Source organism: Melozone crissalis, unplaced genomic scaffold (assembly GCF_028551555.1).
Source record: "Melozone crissalis strain CALT ecotype California unplaced genomic scaffold, PUWL_Pcris_2 ptg000042l_1, whole genome shotgun sequence".
Lineage (NCBI taxonomy): Eukaryota > Metazoa > Chordata > Aves > Passeriformes > Passerellidae > Melozone > Melozone crissalis.
Genome location: NW_026535820.1, coordinates 32,350,253 through 32,371,822, shown reverse-complemented (window position 1 = coordinate 32,371,822; position 21,570 = coordinate 32,350,253). Strand labels below are relative to the sequence as shown.

Here is a 21,570-nt window from a genome sequence, read left to right as displayed (position 1 = left end):
TAATAGTTTTAACAGAAATTTACCTCAAATGACTTAAAAGTACAATTCTTTTAAGTAATACTACTAACAAACAAACCAATGTACCTTATTAACTGTATCCTGTTTCCAAAGGTGTAGTGCTCCATGGAAAGCATGAGCGATGATCATTGAACCATCTGGACTAAACTGGCAGTCTAAAAATCCAAGAGTATTGCCACCCACTTCACCTACCCGTACCTAAATTAATGAACAAAGTGAAATTCCATGAAAATGGCCTTCCATTCCTACAAAATCATTCTTACTTCATGAGATGAAAAACTACCTCTAGACAAGAGTTGACATCATATACATAAACACATTCGAAGAATATTTAATTGCAAAGATAAGCACTGAAATGTCATGGGAATTAAAGCTTTGTGCCAGCTGAATGGAGCCTCCCTTCATATTCATCTCAAGATAGGATTCCCCTAAGGGAAAGAAAACACTGCAATAGATGAGATGCAAACCCAAATGTTCTGTGTTTCAGTCCAGCTTGTTGGATGCAACAGTTCCTTATCATCTGTTGCCTGGCTACTGCTCTGTTGCACAATAAAGAAAAATGATCCAAAGAAACAATAGTTCCCAAGTACATTTTTTTTCCCTACTTAATTTCCAAGATTCCCTAGCATACTTTCACTTCCCTGTTTCTCCATGAACAGCTGCAATTTGATCCACACTCCTGTGGCATATTCTGGCCTCTATTTTGTGCTTCTCTTCTGACTTCCCATATATGCACACACGCATACACACAGGCCTTACAGTTGCTCTAGTGCCCTTCCACTTTTTAAATTTTATTAAAAGATTAATAAAGTTACATTTTCAAGTTTTATTCAAGACATAAGACCATAATTTCTTTAAAGCTTTCAACTCCCCCATTCTTATACAGCCTCTTTTAAAAAATGAACCAATGTCCCATTTTAAATGGCACTGCACTAGTAGTTCAGTTTTACTAGCACTCATTCAAAAAAAATATCACTCATATTGAAGTGACTTTGACAGGCCATGCTAGAGGCGGAATTCTAGTCTCACCTCTGAGCAGGGGAATGAATTTCTGAAGACATCATGTTCATCATATCAGGATAAAAGAGAGAAACTGGGATGTTCCCCTTGTGCCCTTCCTCCCTGCAGGCTTCCAGCTCAGACTTTCCTCTCTGGATGCAAAATGGATTTTTGCAGTTAAAATGTCTGATCTGAACTTGAAGCTACACATTTGTGATCAAACCAATGCAAAGAGAATGTAAAATTAAAGAATCACAACTTGCAATAAGCTTTACTACACAACCCATTTTTAGAAGCTTTTGAATTTAGCCACAACTCCCTGTTACACCTAGGGACATCAAATGGCACCTCTATGTGATTGCCCTTTCATGAACTAATTTCTACTTCAAACACAAAGCATCAGAATTTTTCAATGAAACAGAGGAAAAATTAAATACCCTACTGTAATTCCCATTTTTTCACCCAAGAGACAAATGGAACTTTCTTTGTGACAGGAGAGCCCACAAACAATGGCTGGCATAACCCAACACAAAGAACTTCAACTGAACTACTGCCATGTGGAAAAGCAGGTCAACTGAAAAGACATCAATCAAAGCACTGGAGAAATCTGGTTGTACCACTTGTTTATTTAGGATGATCCACATCAGAACAGCCTTCAGAATACTCACATGAGTGACACATGAGTATTCAGCTCAAATGGAAGAAAAACCTAATGACACAGCCATTGATCAAGTTACTGAGAGTAAAACCAGGCTGGTGAATTGCATGTCAGCTGCTTTGTGGTAACTGCTTAGGTCACATTTCCACAAGGATGAACTGCAAATAGTTCAGGAGGGCTTCCTCCTCCTCTTAGCAGGAGCACATATCATGCATTACTATGCAGCCCCTGCCTTGTACACTCTGAATGACAGCTGAGCACAAACATCCCTTACAAACTCCTCAGTACAGCAATAAGAAAATAAACAAGCAATAAAAATAATATCATAATGCTTTTTTTTAAATACAGTTTTACTTGCAACAGAGCATCAGAAATAGTATTCTTGCAAGAAAACACTTAACCTTTCTCTGCCAAAATTTTAGAGTTTTTGCACCCTACACACATGATGTACACACATGATGCTGGAAACACAACTTGCATACAGCACATATTGTGAGAAAGACTGACACTTGCCTGTTCTAGCCAGACTCCAGATTCTTTATCAGGTTCCCAGATGATCACGGTTTTGTCCATTGATGCAGATAATATCCTCATTGGTTGTTGCATGCTGCCATCTACAGTACAAGGAAAATTATTACCCTACAACCTAGGAGCATATGTTCTAAAGAAATTAGGTAATACTGAAATATAAACATATTTTAAAAATTGTTCAGCATCAGAGATATGCAATGCCTTTCTTATATGCCAAATTTACAGGCTCTACGTCCTTGCTGGGCATTCTTTAGTAGATATTGTATTCCCAGCCATCATCACCCAAAGAAAAAGTAAAACACATACATGAGAACAACCATATTCCAGTTTTCTCACTCCAAACTTATACTGAATTAAATATAATCTGGAGGAAAAGCTAGAGTTTCACAAAGAAAATGCACAGCACTTCTCAATTCTATTCCTTAAGTAAGTTTTTACTGAGTGATTTACAGTTTAAAATAATTGCCCAGTATTCACTGTTTGGGTTTTTTCCCAAATTGTTAGGTTTGCTACTGACTTCAGCATACTCCAGCACCCTACAGTACATACAGTAACTCAGGACTGCTCCCCAGAATGCAATGAAACACTCCAGAAAAAAAGCCCAACACAGAATGGGAAAGAGGGAGCTGCTTCATCACCAGTTGTGAAACCTGTAGGAAAACCACTGAGGAACTCTTCATGATAATAAGAGATATTGGCAGGCATCTCATGAGGTGATATGTTAACAACAGACTTCCCACCTTACCTTCTGCACTGAGAATATGTCCCTCAGATCAGTTTGCCTCTAGTGAAAATCTATTTTAGGGAACCCAGCACTGGGCACGCCACAGAACAGAAGCAGCTTTACGTATATGGAAGCACCTGGAAAACTTCACGGTCTAACAGGACAGTTTTCAGATTGCAGTGCAAGGCTGACAGGCCTACATTGTGCCTAAACCTTTTTCTAAAAGGCTAAACCTTTTACTGGTGTCTAATTTAGAAAAAAAGAGAAAAGGCTAAGGACCAGATAACTAAACCAGTATTTTTAAAGCAAGTCTTGTGTCTTTCATTAAGTGTATTTTGATATTCTAATGGCACTCTGCTGTTCAAGTGCTGTACACACCAGCAAAGCTCTTCTTTGTACTGCTGAAGTCACCTGCCATCAGTAACTCTAAAATATGACAGAAAAAAAGACACCTTTACGAGAACAAATAGTCAAGGGTGTTCTGACTGTGCAATGTCAAATCAAGAATCTCCTTCCCTTATGTCAGGCAGATACATAACAGCAAACCAGTACTGCAAACAAGGCTGTCAGAACTGAAGAATTTCAAAAGAAAGATAAATACTAGAGCAAAATGTAAAATTAAAACTATAAATAACACTGTTTCAATGGGAGTCTGCACTTATGCCTTAAAGTTACATGCTTTAGAAAAACTGATACTCCAGCAATCTACTCATAAAACATTATTTGCAGAATTTAAAGACTCATCTCTACAGGAACAAGTGAACATGCAAATATAATACAAAGCCACGTGACTGTACTCTCTGTATACGACATTTAACACAGGTGTTTGATATCTTTTTACCTTTTGAAAATGAAGGTTGCCAGTGAACTGCATACACCCAGTTTTCATGACCAGCCAACACAGACTCCAAAGAAACTGCATATGATGTGTCAGCATCTGCCACAAATCAGAGAAAAAGTTTATTTCTTTCTAAAAGCCAAGAAAGACCAGTTATTTCTGATATCTTTAGTGAAAGCAATCAACTGCTTTCAACATCTACCAATATCTCAAAAGCTTCCTGACACTGAACACCTCCTTTAAATCCTACTTTGGGAAAAGCCCTGAGGACCAGATTTATGGTCACAGGTCAGTGCATTGTCTCAGAAGGGGCTCTGAGAATTCCTGGAGAACTCTCAAGCAGCGTTGAAATAAACACTCTAAACTGGCACTACGCGTGCTCTTATGCATATTTGCATCTCCAAATGACTGCAAACACAAGCATTAAAAACTTCAAAGAGCGAATCAGGATTTGCAGGAAGTATCATGAGCACTTTTTACACATACCTTCATTATATTAACTAGGTTGCCAAACCATTTACCCTACAATGTCAGCAATGCAAGCATCTGATGTTACCATGCTTAAACAGCTCGTTAAATGACCATAAAGTAAGCCTGTACATACTTATCTGTTACTTGCAGTATTTTTCTAATCTTTAAGTTATAGCAGCACCTTTTAATTCATTGAATTCAAAAGAAAATGAAAGCTAAGCTATTAAACTGGAGAACTACAGAACAGCTTCTCTCCCATAAACAAATAAGTGTCCTACATATTGCATTTGGAATATGCATAACAATAACAACCCATGTTGGTATTAAGCCCTCTCACTGCTTTACCATTTCCTGTACTGTATCATTAACTTTTGGCTTTAAAACAGTAATTCTGCTTTCTTAACAGCTAAAAATAATGCAGTCAACACAAAACAAACACCTTGTCAGCTTCCTCAGAACCATGAAAAGATACACAAGTGAAAAGTTGTGCCAGAGAATTTTATAGCTGTTACCTACCTTTAACAGTAAAAATATTCTCTTTCAGTTTTATGGAATCATCTTCAGTTTCTGGAAGTTGCTTTAACTTTGTACATACTTTCCAAATTCTTATCAAACAGTCCTGAGCACAGCTTGCTAAGAAAAGGTCTTCACCTATTTGTTTTCAGAAAAAGAAGGGAAAAAAATAGAGCCATATTTTCATTGCAATCACTGCTATGACTAACCTGCCATCTTTCCATACATGCACCTAAGAGCATTATCCCAATTTTTCCTATTGTACACAGTATCATAAAAAAATCATTTTTATTTCAACATCAATTCACTCTCTCTACCATTCAAATTCAAACTTCCCTACTACAATTCAAATTCTTTCCTATTTTATAATACACTAGGAATAAGTCCATGATTGTAAGATGTGGAAGATATGGTAAGCACTGGACATGTTACACATACACTTCCCTACTATTTATGTGCCTTTGCTTTTGGAATTCTATCAGTCTCAACACTTGTCAAAATCTCCTTTCCTCCTTTTCTTTCTCCAGGCTTGTAGCATACTCAAATTCCTTTTTTTTTGGTGCCATTGCAATAACTATTTGATTCATTGATGTCTAAAAAGATACCCCTCGTAATTTCCCAATTTTAAAAAAAAAGGGTGGGGGGGAAGCAAGAAAAGAAAATATAAACATACTATTTCCCCCTACACTTCCTCGCTCAGATACAGAAATTTGTATATTGAAAAGGAAAAGTTGCTAAAACACCAATTTGTTTGCATGTAAGTACCAGTTAGGTAAATATACCTGAAACAGGCAGGAAAAATGTTTCAAATGGATACAAAGTTTCATCTTGATTTTTAATCTTAATTACCACCATCAAAGGAAAACAAACATCACAACCACAAGAGCTTAGGTGCTACAGTGCATCAAGGTAAATTCTTGGAGGGGTGAAACACTAGTAACTGCCATTGAACCACTATTCCACTTTATTCATCTTGCATACTGACCACAGACTGCCCACTCAACGCCTCTTATCCAATCTTCATGGCCAGGGAGTATTAACGTTTTCTGAAACTGAATAAAAACTCCTGTTACATCACAGAAATGCACTTAATGACCATGCACTTATCAGCAATAAGCTTTATTTTTTCAAGTCTTTTATATTTTATATTTTATATTTATAGCTTCTATTATCTGAAACAGAAAAAAAAATTAACCACAACTAAAGACTGTAATTTACATACAGATTTGAGACGAGCCTTTTTTGTTTTGGCACCATTGGATAAGCACAGGTAACACATACATGAGCAGGAAAGGGTGTGAACTTAAGGTGCACACCTTCAAGAGGCTACAATGTCTCTATGATACTGTTGAAATTTTTTTAAAGTTTATCAGGCTTACTGTGGTACACAAAGAATAGCATAATGCAGGTTTGATGTGACAATTTCTTGTATTTGTGTGAAGTTGATACAACTGCAGTTGATGAAGAAAATGAATACAGGTAAAATCAAGCACAAAAAGAAAAGCAAATGCTTTGACATTATTTTCAAGAATTAATTTATATTTATATTAGGATATGAATAATAAGAATCAGTTATGGCATTGGAAATAATCTCTATGTTTCTTAAATTTATTGACAAAATTTCTAAGGAAGGTATACATCAAAAACTGCTGATGGAAAACTCTACATGAACATGGGCTCAGGAACACCAGAATGCAAATACAGTCTGGATTCCCTTTTAAGAACTTTCACTAGTAATTTATTCTTGTTTATAACATATGTAACATTACCGGTTTATTTTGATTCAAGTACAACTGTTTACTCCTTACTTAGAATTTAACCCATTTCTGTTTCTCTTTGCCCAGAAACAGCCCTATTTCCATGACATTTCTGTATTCCAAGTTGAATTCCAATGTCTGAAGTAACTGCTACAGTTAAACACTAGTGTAGTTTAGTATGAATAACTCATCACATTATTTCTGGCATTATATTTTACTAAATCCTTTACCTGGCCTACTTAGAACTATGACTAAATGACAGCCTTTGCTATCAGTACAAGTCTGCAACTGAGGTCTCTCTTCCAATCTGTGACAGGGAAAAAGAAAAAAGGAAAAATGTGTATGAAAAAGAATCCATAGTCAGAAATTGGTGCCTCTCTCTTTGATCCAATATTTCTGATATTCCCCAAAACTATCTTCCCATCAAACAGTGTTACTCTGCCTCTCCTCATCACACATTTGCAGTCACAATCATAAAATGGTTTTGTTTGGAAAAGACATTAAAGATCATCTAGATCCACCCTCTCCAGCCATGAGCAGGGACACTTTCCACTAGACCAGGCTGCTCAAAGCCCCATCCAATCCGGCCTCAAGCTGCTCCAGGGATGGGGCATCCACAACTTCTCTGGGCAATTGTTCCAGCCTCACAGTAAAGAATTTCTTCCTAATAGCTACTCTAAACCTACCCTCTTTCAGTTTGAAGCCGTTGCCCCATCCCCTGTAACTCCATGCCCTTGTAAAACATCCCTAAAATTACAGAGCCATCTATATGTGAGATACATGACCAGAACAGGATACATGATCAGACTAAGCTAATCAGATACTTCCAAACCAGAAAGTTTAGGTCTTAAGAATGTGTTCTCACAGCCACCTAAGCCTCATTTGGCTGGTCACTTCTGCAGCCACTGGCACTTCTAGATAGGGCATTCCAGAGAGATGTTTAAGTTAAACACCAAAGGGGTCACATGCAAAGGCAGCAAGGAACAGTCCAGGAAGTGACATGAAACAGTAACCTAAAGATTTTTCTGAAGATTACATGCTTCTGGCTATACAGAAAAAATATCTTCTATTATCAGATAACAGATAAAACACATTTATTTATTCATGTATATGATCTTTGAGAAAATGCTCTGTATTTTACAGTCATTAAGGTTTTACAGTCATTGGTAACTTTTTTCCTAACTGAAAGATTTTTTTAGGCTGAACTGTTGCTAACATCCTTCTCTTTTATTGTTTCTTTAACACTAAAATAATGTGTGCATCTCCTGAAACTTGACCCTAATATTAACCTAAACACACATCAAATCATTTTCTCTTTTCAAGGTATTGTGGTGTGGCATTTTTTATAATTACCCATCTTACATCAAAGAGATCTATTAAGAAAAGCAGCCATTTGTTTTCCCTTAAAAGAGTAAAACTAATTATTTTGAGATTATTAATACCACGCCAGATTTCTAAGTCATTTCCTGAACAGGTTTTTAGGCACTACTTAGCTTGAAGTCAAGCATGCAGTTCTTTTGTGCTGAAGAACAAGCATATTTAAATAGTCAGCTAGAAGTCTGTACTAATTTTTATATGCTTCCATTGAATAGACCCACTGACCTATTCACATGATTTAAGGTGGAGACTGCTGAATTTTATTACCTCATACTCACTGATGGCAGTAATACCAGCATCAGATGGTGTATGAGGCTGAAGAGAGATACCCCAAACCCCTGAAAATGCACCCAGTCCCTTAAATGGACTCATGCTGCTTTCCCATCCCTACAACAACATCCTCCACTCTTCACCAATCTGAGCAGAGTCAGTACAGTGGCTGGAAAACAGAGGTGAACACAAGGGCTATTACCACATACAGAAATGAAGCATGAGGAACACAACATTCTTGGTTATATGATTTAATTTTAGGTGGTATGTGAGGAGCAAGGAGTTGGAGCCAGCAGTCCTAATGGGTCTCCTCAGTCCTGAGATATTCTAAGATTTTACGATTCAGTCAAAGTTTTCAAGATACTGGTTCCCATAAAAATAAAAACTGTTGACTGAAACTGAGCAAGGAGGAGTGTATGCTGTTATGCTAGGGTTTTTTTTGTATTGTTTTTGCCCTTTTCTTTGAAGTTTATGTCTCTTGGTATCCTATATTCAGTTTCTTCAGATGTATTCAGTTCTAAAGTTGAATCAATATGAAGGTTCATGCAGATGCACATGGTCATTACTTTTAGGTGATTCAGTCAAAGTTTCTATTATTGTCTAAGTGCTATATACACCAGTGTTTTCAGCTGTCATTCTTCTCTTTTTTTACAGATTTTGTTTTTATAGTCTCATATTTCTTCTCTGTTTCAGTTTCCACTTGGTCCTCACTGGATACATAAGAGGTTACAGCATCAACAGTTAAATCCAACGAAACCTCCTGGTCTGACTACTTCACAAGCTTTCCCATGCCTCTTACCTGATCTCTGAACATTGTTGCTTAGCAGCAATCTGGTCTCTTTCCTTTTAAGCAAAGAATAAAGCTGTTCTGTAGGCAGCACAACTAATGAAGCTGTGGACATGCCCAGCACACTCTGCGCAACTAATCCTGCCTACACTTTGGGCACATCTCTTTCAGGACCAGGCTAGTAGCCTGGCTAGTAGTTTGGTAAATTTGGCAATAGGGGTCCAAGTCTTCTCATTTTTTCTCCAGCAGACACTAGATGTGATATCCCTCCTCTATGCAGCTGTTAATCTCAACAGATTAGAAAGAGCCTGAATTATCTTTGATTCATCTCCCTATTCCACTTCTCAACTATGCCAAACTATTTGGGTGGAACCCAAAACACACGGTGCACCATCTTCTCAGAAAAACAAAGCTCAAATAGAAATGTTTTGGTTTAAAACTCTAATTTAATCTGCTGGTTTATTTACTTGCCCTCTACAGGTCACATCTGTAGGTGTTATATCCCTAGCAGGAAGACATATTATGGTTTCTGAAAGATTTTTCCCTGGATACTTTTATAAATCAATACCCTCTTCCATCAAGTCAGAAAAGCAAAGAATTCATTTTCTCTCTATTATATAACACAGTAAGGGATCTGTGGGTAAGGAGTCTCAAAAGATGAAAAGCATGCCCACTCAGTTCTAAAAACCAAGCAGCTTTTAATGAACAAATACATTTTGACTACAAAATAATGAGTTTACCAAAAAGTAACCTGAATTAGCTAAGTAAAGATGCCTCATCCTCCCTCAGAGTCTAACAGTGAGTGCCCTTTAAGTTTCATAAGAATGCCTTGTTATGAATGCATGTTCTACCTCTGGATTCATACTCACATTCATAACAACCTTTCTGAGGATGTTAACTAAAGGAAGTGCTTTACAGGAGTCACTGAATTCACTGAACCGAGCTACAGGCCCTTACCAGTAAGGGAATGACACAGGAGCTAAGATTCTAATCACTCTCCTATGCCAAGTTCCAGTAAAAAATGGCAAGGCTATAGTAACACTTCCTTCAAATACCTTTAATACTACTAAGAAGCCATAAAAAGGTGTCAGTAGATCTGATAAAACCTGATGAATGAGATTTAGCAGCTAGGCAAGAATTCATGTCAGAAGGCTTGCAAGGATGTTCTAATTATGTTAATAGTTGTAAAGCACAACACAGGCTCTTCTCTTTGAGGCCTGCACAGTTCACTTAGCTAGAAGAGATGGTCTGGAAAGTTAAGACAGACATCAACAAGAAGTCCCACCTCATTTAAGAGAGATTCTGAACACCGACTCTGCCACAACAGCTGGTGAAAAAACTTTCTGAAATTGAAACTGTGAAAAATAACACATGCAAAACAAAACTGCTCACCCCTCGCATAAACCAAGTTTCCTACCTCCAAAAAAAGACAGCACAAACTTGCTTGTGAAGCTTAAGAGGGAACTGGTCTATTCAAGTTACCTTCCTTCACCCTCCACAGACTGACTGCCTTTTAAAATGGCAGACTACTGTTATACCAGAAAGTTTGGCCAACAATGGACAAAATAAGCTATGTATCTCTGAACAGTTTTGGCAGTCAAACTGTATATAATTTGTTAATCTGAATCATACAAGAAAACAAATTTCCAGCTCTGAAGAAGAAAAACCAACCACACAGTCCCTGAGATAAAAGTCTTTCTTTAACACATTGAGAATCAATAGTGGCATTTTGCCATTGCTAATTCCCAGAGAATTCATTAAACTGACATAACTTACAAGCTACACAGGAAAAAAAGAAAAAAAAATCTAACCAAGCACCCTTCTTTTCTTCTCAGTGGTCAAGAAATCATTAAACATAGAAGGAGGGGATGAAGTACTTATCTTACTGGCAACAACAGGAACCAAAAAAATCTCTTATTACTGTACATGGCAGCACAAACAGGCAAAATTATCAATAAAGTAGCTTTTATCTCTCTCTGTCTCAAAAAAAAAAAAGAAGAATAAAAGAGTATCTATTCTTTAATCCCTAAAGGGAGTGTGTCTGAGCAATTGCAGCAGACTAAGTGCTTCTATATATGCCATTTTCAAAGGGGGGTTCTAAATGGTGGCTTCACTGGTGCAATGGGAGAACATTTGTGATTTGAAGGGTTTTTTTAAGGCAGTGAGAGAAAGAAAGAAGTGATACTGAGCTCTGTTTTGGAAAACAGTCATTACACATGCGTCAGAATCTAACAAAACCTCTGAACAGATGCAAGAGAGGACATAACGTTTCTCTACTGCTCAAAAGGAATATTTATCTGTATGAAAAACTAAAAATTGCCAGCTTCCAAATAACACATGAAAAATATGTGCTTTTATAAGATCAGATACTCCTAAAAATACTTTTTTTCTGGATGTTCAAAAGCAGTCAAGCATAAAGGGCACACTTAGCAACAAACATAAAATTCCTCAGAAGTCATAACAGTTTTATTATAAGAATTTATAGAATGAAAGTAACATCATTTCCATATGAACAACTCAATGCCTGGATACTTAATAAAGGAGGACAGTTGCAGCTATTTTATATCAGTGGGAATAGAAACAGGCTATCTTCACACAGGGGAAAAAATTAAGAAAAACACTTTCATGCACTGAATTCAACTTCAATATTCTGCATTTGTATTTCATCATTACCTAGAAATAAGGATTAACTATTTGAAAAAAGGTTGTTGTATGCAATGGCTACGTAGAGACAGAAAGGACTTACTGAAGAACTTGGAAAAAATCACCAGCACATTTGAAAAGAAGCAGAAAACTCAGTAATGCTCTGAGCAAGAGACAAAATTGCAATTACCTGACCATTCTGCTGTATGAACAAACTTATTTTGCAGTCATCACCACCACAAGCCAGTATTGGTACTAGAAAGGAAAAGAAGGTCTTCAATTTTTTATAAGATCTAATATTCTAGGACATGAAAAAATATAAATAATATAAAAATCAATATAGAAATATATCAAAATATAAAAATACTAACAGACAAGCAAGTGTGATACCACATTTTTAATGCTTTCTACATTAGCTGTCTAATAAATTAGTATCTTAAGAGCACAGAACTCAAAAATTACTTAAACTGCAAATAATATCTATAAATATTTAAGATGCTAAAATGAGTAGTTTGCCTCAAGCTCATATTTCTGTAGGAAGTGTTAGAGTTTTTAATTAATTTTTCACTCAAGACTACTCAAGTCTTGAGTAGCAGTTGACTTCCACGGGCTAACCTTAAAAGTGCACAAACCCTGTAAGTCTATTGAATCAAACCAGAGAAAGTTATGTCTGAGGGGGTTAAAAAAAGAAAAGTTAGGCAGTGTATTAGTTCTTCTCTCCAACAGAAGAGGATGAGGAAAAATAGTTAACAGTTACTCCACTCTTCTTTTTTTTATATGTCATAAGAGGCAGCATTACTGCTAGGGACTGAAACAGTAAAAGCAAATAAATTTAGTATAAAACTATGAAGAAATAAGTTATAAGTTAAGGGCTAGACATTTGAATTTTTCAAGTCAGGATAGAAAACCAGATACTAAATTTCACTAAAATCAACTACCTCTTTTAACAAAAAGCCTCCATGACATCCCTTCATATAGATAATTTTATCTTTATTATGGATAGATCAAAAATCAACTTGAATATTCATAATATCTTTATCCTCTATACTAATCTCTTCTTTCTACTTGTACCAAATCTGTGCCCAGTTATTCACTGTTTCTCTTGCACTTCTCAGCCACATTCCATATTCTCATAGTTCCATCACTTGCTTCCTCTCTCCAGCCTCTAAGTCACAATTCACCTCCATCTCCTCCTCTCTTTAATAGGTCTAAAAAACTGCTTTGCATCAAAGGTGATGAGCTGCTTTGAATGAAGACCTGGTCATCAGGCCCACAGAAATTGGGCAGGAGTGCCGTTTTCTTCCATAAAACACAATACAATGGATGTTCTTGAAGACATCAACACTCTTTCCTGAGAAACATTTTATGGGCCATCAATGTAATTACATATTTATTCAATGGAACAAAACTTTAATTAAGAAAACCAAAGAGAGAATTATGATTTAGTTGCTGCTGAAGACAAATGCAAATACTTTCCCTCAAAAAGTTCTATCAAGAAATATATCTATATATCCGGACTAGTATATAGTTTTCCACATAAATGCTTTGAGATATTAGAATTTGGATCTGATTAAGATAAAATTCCTGCAGAGGAAATAAGAAAAGTAAGTTGGATAAGCAGAGCTTTTCCAAGTTCACTTGCTCTTTTTTTTTCACCTGTTGCAATTCACTTCTGAGGAGACAATTATTTACTGTCAGAGGCCATGCTACATCATGGCAATTATCCACAGGTCATAGGAAGAATCAGATTATATGATAAACAGTTGATCAAGATTTGTAAAAAATAAATCCTATTGCCAGCATTTTATCGGCAGAATTTGTGCAGACACTGTAAGGCAAAAAGCAAGCAAGCAACCAAAACTGCAAAAAGCTCTTCTTCAAGGCTGAACAGCAAATGTACAGAAACTCCTTAATAAAGAGGCTGCCAGAGAAGTATTTAAGTTGCCTTCCAGCTGCAAATGACTGGTCAGGTTTCAATGAACAGTCTATCAGATTTCTCTATTTGACTTCTTGACAAAAGTGGTTCAATTTTTTTTTTTTTTTAATAACTTTTTTTCAAGGACAATCAGTTAAAATCCTAGGCTCAGGAACATTATCTGAAAGTTAACGCATCCATTGCATATACATCAATTTTCAATGCAAGCCTTAAATTTACTTTCTTGCTGAAATTAGAGGTTGCTGTAAATGCTTCAAGAAATGTAATTTATGATTTTCAGAAAAGTAATTCTGTATTTAGTTCCTGACTTAAGAAATGCAGATTGTTCTCAAGAGAAAAGCTTCTTTCAATCCCTGTGCAGCTGACAACTTAGCCTTCCTAAAGATTTCTGAGCAACTCCTAAATTTATCCTAATCATTTTTCCCTGAAGATCATTAAAATTCCAAATTGCCATTAGAGATTAATGTTTCTGACAAATGATCAGCAGTGTTTTTTAATAATATATTTTAGCTACTTTACTCAGATTTCAGAATTAACATATGCCTCATCTATATGGACTACTATGCCAGGTTCAGGGAGAAAACACTAGCTATGCTTTATTAAAAGCTCCTTTCCAGATTTCTACAGGAAACATTTCTATACATTTATGGTTCAAAATCTAAACTGTTTCTTTGCAATTTTATCAGCAGAGGTCATCTGTATTGGAACTGGAACAAAAAAGGTAAATGTGAAGAGATTTTTTTTTTTAATTCCACACAAAATAAAATTTTTGTGCAAATTGAAATTATGCAAATTGAAAATAATTTCAGCTCTTGAGAAAATAAAGAACTCTTTTTTCCATTTATGAGCACTGTACTGCTTTGGATAACTAATCTGAATTGGGATGGGAAGAGTTCATAATAAAAGATTGTCCTGCTCTCAATCTAACTTTAAGCAACACTGGTTTTGGGGACTCTGGAAAACAAAATCCTTGCTATTTTGCCACTCAAAGAAGCTTCAAACATTTAATACAACTTGAATTTCAGAAACATTTTTAAGAACTAACATGATAATTTTAATTCATGGTGGTTTTAGAATGTATGGTTACTTCTCTTATATACAACATGATTTCAACATTGAACAGATGCACTACTCTAGAGTGTTACAGTGAGACTTTCTTACCTGTACAGTATCCTAAATGAAGATATAATCTATTGTTTTGCAATCTGAATGTTATACTCAGACACCACAGGCACTTCACTTCTAAAGAATATTCACACTTGCAGTAATGATTTTAATTTACCCTCAAGCCTTTTAACTTCACCTCAACAAGCACATTAGTGTATTTACTGGAAAAGAGAGAGGTGTAAATGTTCTTTAATGGTACAGATGCTGCTTTTGGTATCAGACATGTTCTGAAAACAGACACTGGCATTTCCAAATAGGAGAGCACATTGTGATAGAGCTTTCATTGCTCACAGAATTATCAAAGCCAAAGAAAAAGGTATGCTTGTAAGCATATCATCAAAACAACACATCAGTGTGGAATGCATGCAGCAGAGCTGAAAATTCCAAATACAGTAAGAAAATTTAGCACTTTTTCAGTTGGGAGCCTGGTAGGCCTCCATCCAGGTGAAAGACTCTAATGATACTTGAACCCAAATTTAATTAAACACATCTATCTGGCTTGAGGATACATCTGCTTTACCAAAAATAGCTTCTGCCTATTTGCACAAAAAGAATGTGTCTGTGGCAGCCTACAAAACCTAATATTTCTGTTAGCAGAAACCTACATAAACCATACTAAACAGGTTTAAACAGTTCAGCATTTCAAATTTTTCACATTTAAGACTGAACAAACAGATGATAAACACTGCTTGGGAACCCATGATTTTCAATGCAGGCCTTCAGATTTTTTCTGAATTTTGCCCTTCAATTCAAACAACAAGAACAAACATGTGCGGCAGCACCACAAGGAGCAGGTGGAACTAACAGCATCATCCTATCCCATTCATTTACAGCATTGTTACCCTGGTTTAAAGCTTTCTATTGCAAGAGTTCAACTGAGCAACTCCATCTGAGTGCCATTTTGAAGACACTGTAATCAGTCTTTGTTTTTAATTACTGAGAAGAGTCCAGAGAAAATCTTTAGGTACGAGAATCAGCTTAAGCAGATTTCACAGGAAACAAAAACTGTGTGGCACACAGGTCTGGAGTTAGCAAAATAAAAATCTGTTTGGGGGATTTCTTAGATTTTTCTTCCTGCATTGATATTCAAGATGTGGAGCTTTACTTACCATCACTGCCAGGCAAGAAGGATAAGCAGACATCCATAACAAATCCATTTCCAAACTGCAGAATTTCAATGCATTTAGCTGGAAAACAGGAACAGACAGCGTTGATCTCATTCACTGTAACTATTACAATTACACTGTCATTTCCTTCTATATTATACAGTTTAAATTTCCCATCCATTTTTATTTTAAGAAGCTGAAAAAAATCTACATTTTTTCAAAAGCATAAACAATAATATCATCTTCTGTGTGGCCATAAAAATTCATCCAGTTGGTTGGGTTAGAAGATAATACTGTGTTAAATCTATATAGCTTCACTGTGGTAACACACCAGAGGCAATAAATATTACAAAATATATCCTGTGGCAACACAATTCACAACAAAGGAAAATAAAACTGAATCCATTTTCTACAACGGCAGCTAGAGAAATTAGCAAAAACCTGCAAACATCCCTGAGACCCTGGAAATCATTAAATTAGTACACTAGTAATCATTAAACTAGTAAATAAACAAGAAAATAGCAGAAAAAAATGTCTACAGCAGAAGAATTAGTCCCTCTATCAATGTAACCACACTAGCAAGACAAAATGGAAAAGATGAGACTTTGTGGGGTTCTTTGGGAGCACCAAAAATGCCTTCCAGAACATGGGACTTTAGACTGGCAACTCCATCTCTCTCACATAGGCAAGGCAACACAAGATCTTCAAATACACCCAAGAAGGAAGAAAGTAGCTAAGGAAATGCAGTCACTAAACCTCAACCAGCAAACAACACCTTAAATCTCAATTATCTACCCAATTTATTTCTTATGCATTTTAGAATGCTGTTTTCCTGTATTTCCATGCAAGAGCCTAGTTTAACAGAATGTCAAGATCCCAAACTTCATTGGACTCAAGCCAATAAGAAAAAACAAGTGACTAATTAAACTTCATCTTTCTAACACCACCATTAATCATTTTACTATGTAATTCTACTTCACACATGCATACAGCTAGTCTGCCTCCACATTACAATGGTTCAGATTGTCATAACATGAATACATATTAAAAAAAAAAAAGTAAATTCAGGCCACACATCCCTGATCAAATATAAAGACAAATCATTCTGCAGAACAAATATGACCCAAGGCTTTCCAAGAGCAATACAGTGCTTTCATGTACTAAAGTCAGAAGACAAATCAATGTAGTTGCATTACAAGACGTTCGTATTTAATAACTAATGGATAAGCATTCATCATTCTTATTTAGCCAGTATGTTATCCCTAACATTAAAAAAAGTTACCTTCTGAACCGTGCCGAGACCAGATTCTCACAGTAGAGTCAGAGGCTGCAGAAGCTATTAGCACATTTAAATCAGGTTCATCTGACTGGCAGACAGCATCCACAGCAAAAACAGCTTCTGTGTGCCCTTTGAGAGGAATGCTTTTCACAGCCTGAACACATGAGAAAATTTTACAAAGTTTAAGTTCCAGTAACTTATGTGAGAAAACTTTTAAAGCAACTTTAGAAAAAAAAAACCACTTAATATTTCAGGAAACCCAGAGAAGGGATACAGCAGCAATGAATATTAACTTAGTAAGATTTTGCTCAAAGCTAAACAGAATTAAATGTTCCTGTGTACACTACACCCTCACTATGCTATAACTTCACCCTTCCTTGAGGGAAGTTGGAAACAGTACAGAAAGTTAGGAAGAGTTTTCCTTCCTTTTTCTCCTTCTCTTGTCCCTCACCCTAAGGAACATCTCACAAAAGTTTGGAGAACCTTAGTGAAGGAGACAGAGCAGAGAACACAATGGAATAAGCAGCAGCTACAGCAGCTCTAGCAGCAATGTTTAGTGTGTTCTCACAAACCAAAACAGCTTTTTACTCCTTCAAAATGCCAACATGAAAAACAAAACCACTAAATTTAGACAATGAATACAGGTGATTCAATTTGCAATCTGCTCCTCATAAACACAAAGACCAAAGTGAGAAGCTTTTAATTTTACAACCAGCAGTCATCCAACATTTATTCAGATTTTATCATAGACAGACTTGACATCTCTTTCCAAAATACAGCCTGGTAGGCCTCTGTGGGAATTTTTCATTGGTTGAATACAGAACTTTGTGTTTAAGAATTTACACTAGTCTAGAACTCCCATTAAAATGAGCACATTTAGCCACATTCTTTTGAAATTATTGCCATATGGCTGTGCACCACATCAGCAGAAAAAGTTTATTAAAAAGTCTGTAAGTTAACTTAAATAGATGCATGAACAGTTAAAATGGATCAGGATGAGAAATAACTCATTTCTGAGAACTTTCCCCCATGAAAATAGGTTCATTTCCCCCTACTATGCATTCTCATGCCTTTTAAAATGCCAAGTCTAATAACCTACTTTGAGACAGATGATGAAATGGATTACCTACACAGCCATTCCCAATCCAGTGCTTAATAAGCAAGACATTAAAAGCTAGACAATAAAGTGGTTTTTTCATCAAAATTTCAGGTCATTTAGAAGGCTCTTTCACACAACACTGAATCTCTTGCCTTACATTTTACAGTAGACATAATAAATTAGCATGTCTCCTTACTTTCCTCCATTTCTCTGAAAAAAGCCAATTGTTGCACAGATTTTTTAATTTTCATTTTTGTTAAATATCTATTCCAACTTGTATATCATCCTGGTAAGACTATCTATATACAAACCCACACTGTTGTACAGACTAACCAGAAATCACTAGAAATGGATATAAGGAAACAAGGAAGAAGGATACAGAAAATGTCAGCTCAAAATGCTCCTCATGGTTTGAAGGTTTTAAGGTTTAAAGAAAACTGCCATGTGAGATCAGAAAGTTGATGAGTCAAGAATAGACAAACAGAGTCTTTTGGACACCTAAACAAATGCACTAAATGACTGACAGGTTCGTTAATTTCTTTACCAACGCTGATTTGAAGAAGATGAACCACAGAAAAGAGGAAACAATATTTACAGCAATACATAGCAAGACAGAGTACCAAGAATTTCAAGGATATACACACTGGGTTCAACTTAAAAAAAAATCAAAAACAGTCAAAATGAAACAAATAGTATGAACCAGAAATACAAATAAAACAGATAATTTGTGATATGTGAGATACTACTGCAGAGGGAGATTTGAGAAGAGATTATTCCTGCTTACCTGATTATTCCATGCTACTGTGTCTTTCCATTCCCAAAGAATAAGTTGTTTATCAGATCCACCAGAAATTAACTCTGTTTCAGCAGCTAAAAAATATGCTTTGGTTAGTTCAGTATGCACTTAACTTTGTAATAGCAACATAAGCAGTTCTACTGGTTACTATTCATAAAATATCACTGGTAACCAAAGCTTCCACCAGAATAAAGTATGGTTAATAGGAGTTGCACTGTGCAGAACTGGTTTAGAGCAAAGATATTCCCTAAGAAAATGTAAAGAGAAAATTCTCAGGACTATTTAAACTTCTGTGTGAAAGTGGTAAAAATACCTTTCCAGAAGACTCTCAAATCCAAGAGTGTAAATTAATCTTTTGGGGTTTTGTTTGGTCTTTTTGGAAGATAGGAAAATAAAGCAAGAGAATTTAAACAAACAGAATTCAAAGCTTCACAAGAAAATTTAATTCCCAAGTTCCCTGAAAATAACTCCTTTTAATCATTTTTAGGAAGAATATGTTTCAGTGCATCCCATTGAAAGGATGGCAGTTTAAATCACTATTAAAATTAATGTTTACACCTCAGTACCTCTCAAAAAAAAGGAAGCAGCACATTACATTAACAGTCTAATCAATAGTCACATCTCTCTTCTTCAGTGAGAAATGCCTAAGGGCAAGAATATATGCCTATGAATATATTGCCTAAGCATATAGTGCCTGCCCTAAGCAATGTTAAATCCTGGAATTACTATCCAGCAAAAGTCTCATAAATGTTTCAAACATTTGAGACAAAATGTCTCAAACATCTTTCTTAAGACTTTTTTTCGAGCACATAACCTCTATGCCACTTCAGAGCTTTACACTCAGAGACTCCTGAAAAGGCATTGTAAATCAGTTTACAGGTCAAAACATGCAAAACTCCAACCCTTACTAAAGAGACTGGTGGAAGAACAAGCAGCACAAGCCATCGACCAGTGTGAGCTGCCACAGCCCCAGGCAAGCATCCTCCTGGGGTGCCCCTGGCTGTGGGGCAGGAGCAGAGATCCCCTCACCACGGAGCTCGCCTGGGTTTGGCAGCTCACATTCCTGCAGAGGCGTTTGTCAACATGAGGCCACACCTCGAGTACTGCATCCTGCTCTGAGCCTCCCAATTCAGGAAGGGCACTAAAGTGCTGGAGCAGGTCCAGAGATGGGCAATAGAGCTGATAAGGGTCCGGAGCACACATTTCATGAGTGGCTGAGAGAGCTGGGCATGTTTAGCCTGGAGAAGAGGAGGCTCAGGGCAGACCTTACCATTCTCTACAACCACCTGGAAGGAGGGAGCAGACAGGTGGGGGTCGGTCTCCTCTCCCAGCTAGCAAGTAACAGGATGAGAGAACAAAGTCTTAAGCTCCACCATGGGAAGTTTAGGTCGGACATCCAGGAAAATTTTTTCACAGCAAGGGTGTGAAGAATGGGCTGCCCAGGAAAGTTGTGGAATCACTGTCCCTGCAGGTATTTAAGGAAAGAAGGGACGTGGCACTCAGTGCCATGGTGTAGTTGACACGATGGTGTTGGGTCATGGGTTGTGTTCAATGATCTTAAAGACATTTTCCAAACTAACTGACTGTGTGAAAATCCCTCCTGGAAACTAGGCTTAAGGCGAAAGAATGCACTGCAATTCTTGCAGTTCCCTATTTCCCTGAGTGTACAGTGCAGCCCCGCTGTTGCCGAGCCTCCCCCGCCTCCTCTGCCCTGCAAGGGCAGCAGCGCCCGCGGCCCGAGGGGAACCGGGCCCGGCCCCGGGCCCAGCGCGGCACCGCCTCGCTACTCACCGCGGTCCCGCCGGCGGACCCAGCGCACGCAGTTCACCCTGCCGGCGTGGCCGCGGAGGGCGGCGACCGCTCGCCTCACCTGCGGGACAGACAGACAGCACCGAGCGTCAGGGAACGGTCCGGGTCCTGGTGTCGGTCCCAGTCCCGGTCTTGGTCCCGGCGCCCCCCCAGAGCGCACCAACTTACCGCCGGGTCGTAGAGGATGACGTCGTGGCAGCTGCCGAAGGCGAGGAGGCCGCCCCGGCCCCAGGCCACGACGCCGCCGCCCGCCCGGTTGGCGCAGCAGGCGATGTGACAGACCGACACGGGCGCCGCCATCTTGGCCGCCGCCGCGTGCGCGACCCCGCGCGGCTCCCGTGGCAACGACCCCGCGCGGGGCGGGGCCTGAGGGCGCCGCCGGCTGTGGGGGGGTCGGTGTGGAATTTTGCATCTCTTGCGCCTTTTGCCGAGACCTCAAGGGTTTCAAAAGTGTAAAACTTTTCTCTTTCTGGCTCCTGTGAAGAAATTCCTCCTAATGCCCAACCTAGATGTCCCCCGGTGCAGTTGAGGGCTGTGTTATCCTGTCAGTGGGTGCTTGGGAGAATAAAGCGACCCCCACCTGGCCATAATCTGTTTTCAGGGAGTTACAGGGGTCGGTAAGGTCACCCCTGAGGCTCCTTTTCTACAGGCGAAACAAGCCCAGCTCCCTCAGCCATTTCCCGTAGGATTTACCCTATGAACCCTTCACCCAAGTGGGAGAGCTGACTATCAGAGATGGTGTCACTGACTGCCAATCCTGGGCTGCTTCCATCACCTGGGAAAAAGTTGGTA

At 37.8% G+C, this 21,570-nt stretch overlaps 1 protein-coding gene across 2 annotated transcripts in view; it reads right to left on the bottom strand.

The window, feature by feature from the left end:
• The window catches only part of ELP2 (elongator acetyltransferase complex subunit 2), a 37,014-nt gene extending 15,936 nt beyond the window's left edge, over nt 1–21,078 (bottom strand). Inside the window, exons 1-11 of one of the 2 annotated variants that reach the window (XM_054284674.1) lie at nt 20,947–21,078; nt 20,761–20,839; nt 18,958–19,043; nt 17,078–17,228; nt 15,799–15,876; nt 11,777–11,841; nt 5,738–5,804; nt 4,756–4,890; nt 3,772–3,867; nt 2,179–2,289; nt 85–206 (exon numbers count right to left, since the gene is read on the bottom strand). In XM_054284674.1, the coding sequence (XP_054140649.1) occupies nt 85–206; nt 2,179–2,289; nt 3,772–3,867; nt 4,756–4,890; nt 5,738–5,804; nt 11,777–11,841; nt 15,799–15,876; nt 17,078–17,228; nt 18,958–19,043; nt 20,761–20,839; nt 20,947–21,078 (1,122 nt within the window). Of the gene's footprint in view, nt 1–84; nt 217–2,178; nt 2,290–3,771; nt 3,868–4,755; nt 4,891–5,737; nt 5,805–11,776; nt 11,842–15,798; nt 15,877–17,077; nt 17,229–18,957; nt 19,044–20,760; nt 20,840–20,946 lie in introns of both variants that reach the window. The other variant, XM_054284673.1, reaches the window with a different exon arrangement.
• Nucleotides 21,079–21,570: the final 492 nt, after the last annotated feature.